Source organism: Neopelma chrysocephalum, unplaced genomic scaffold (genome assembly GCF_003984885.1).
Source record: "Neopelma chrysocephalum unplaced genomic scaffold, ASM398488v2 Primary Assembly neopelma1_93893, whole genome shotgun sequence".
Taxonomy (NCBI): domain Eukaryota; kingdom Metazoa; phylum Chordata; class Aves; order Passeriformes; family Pipridae; genus Neopelma; species Neopelma chrysocephalum.
Genome location: NW_020922606.1, coordinates 857 through 2098, shown reverse-complemented (window position 1 = coordinate 2098; position 1242 = coordinate 857). Strand labels below are relative to the sequence as shown.

At 65.7% G+C, this 1242-nt stretch overlaps 1 protein-coding gene across 1 annotated transcript in view; it reads right to left on the bottom strand.

The window, feature by feature from the left end:
• Positions 1-20: 20 nt before the first annotated feature.
• The window catches only part of LOC113980371 (ryanodine receptor 1-like), a gene marked incomplete at both ends in the record, with an annotated part of 2035 nt that continues 813 nt past the window's right edge, over positions 21-1242 (bottom strand). Inside the window, 2 exons of the mRNA XM_027707588.1 lie at positions 21-50; positions 531-690. Coding sequence (XP_027563389.1) covers positions 21-50; positions 531-690 — 190 coding nt within the window. The remainder of the gene's footprint in view (positions 51-530; positions 691-1242) is intronic.

Below are 1242 nucleotides of genomic sequence, written 5' to 3'. Positions count from 1 at the left end.
GGGTGTGGGGACACGGGCACCAGGCGAGGGTTCCGCTTGTTCTTGATGTCCTGGGGACGGGGGACAGGGTCACTGGAGGGGTGGGGACAGCAGGGACACCCCCGGGGCTGTGGGGACACAGGGACACCGTCATTGGGGGCATGGGGACACTGGGGGGGTCAGGGTGGGTCAGGGTGGGGGTCCCCAGGGGTCCAGGGGGCTCAGGGGTGGGTGGGGGTCCCCGGGGGGGTGTTTGGGGTCCCACCTGGGTGGTGCTGTAGGTCCAGCCCTGATGCACCCACACCTTGTGCCCATTCAGGGGGGTCGGGGGGGTCAGGGTGGGGGTCCCCAGGGGTCAGGGGGGTTCAGGGGTGGGTGGGGGTCCCCGGGGGGGTTTTGGGGTCCCACCTGGGTGGTGCTGTAGGTCCAGCCCTGCTGCACCCACACCTTGTGCCCATTCAGGGGGGTCAGGGTGGGTCAGGGTGGGGGTCCCAGGGTTCTGGGGGGTTCAGGGGGACATGGGGGTCCCCAGGGGGTGTTTGGGGTCCCACCTGGGTGGTGCTGTAGGTCCATCCCTGCTGCACCCTGTCCCGGGCCCAGACGTTGTGTCCGTTCTCGGCGAGGCGATCGACCAGCGTCAGCTGCGCCGGCGTCAGGCGCACGTGGGACAGGTCCAGGGGGGCCGGTTTGTACCCGTTGGACATGGTGTACCTGGGGGGGGACACCCGTGGCACCCCCCGAGCCAAACCCAGACGGGGACGGGACATCCTGACCCAAATCGGGACATTCCAACCCAAACTGGGACATCCCAACACAAATCGGGACATCCCGACCCAAATTGGGACATCCCAACCCAAACTGGGACATCCCAACCTAAACTGGGACATCCCGACCCAAACTGGGACATCCCGACCCAAACCAGAACATCTCAACCCAAACTGGGACATCCCAACCCAAACTGGGACATCCCGACCCCACTCGTTGGCCACGGGGGTACCTGGGAATAGAAGGGGTCCCCTTTACAGACCCCAAACTGGGACCTTAAACTGGGACCCCCCTTCAGAGACCCCAAAGTTGGACCCCCCCCAACTGGAACCCCTTTGGAGACCCCAAATTGGGAACCCAAAACTGGGACCCCCTTCCAGAGACCCCAAACTGGGACCCCCCGACCCTCTAAACAAGATCTCCCCTACCTGGACCCCCCAAAACCAGCAAACCCCCCCCCAAAACTGGGACACCCCCCCGACCCCTCCAGCCCCCCCC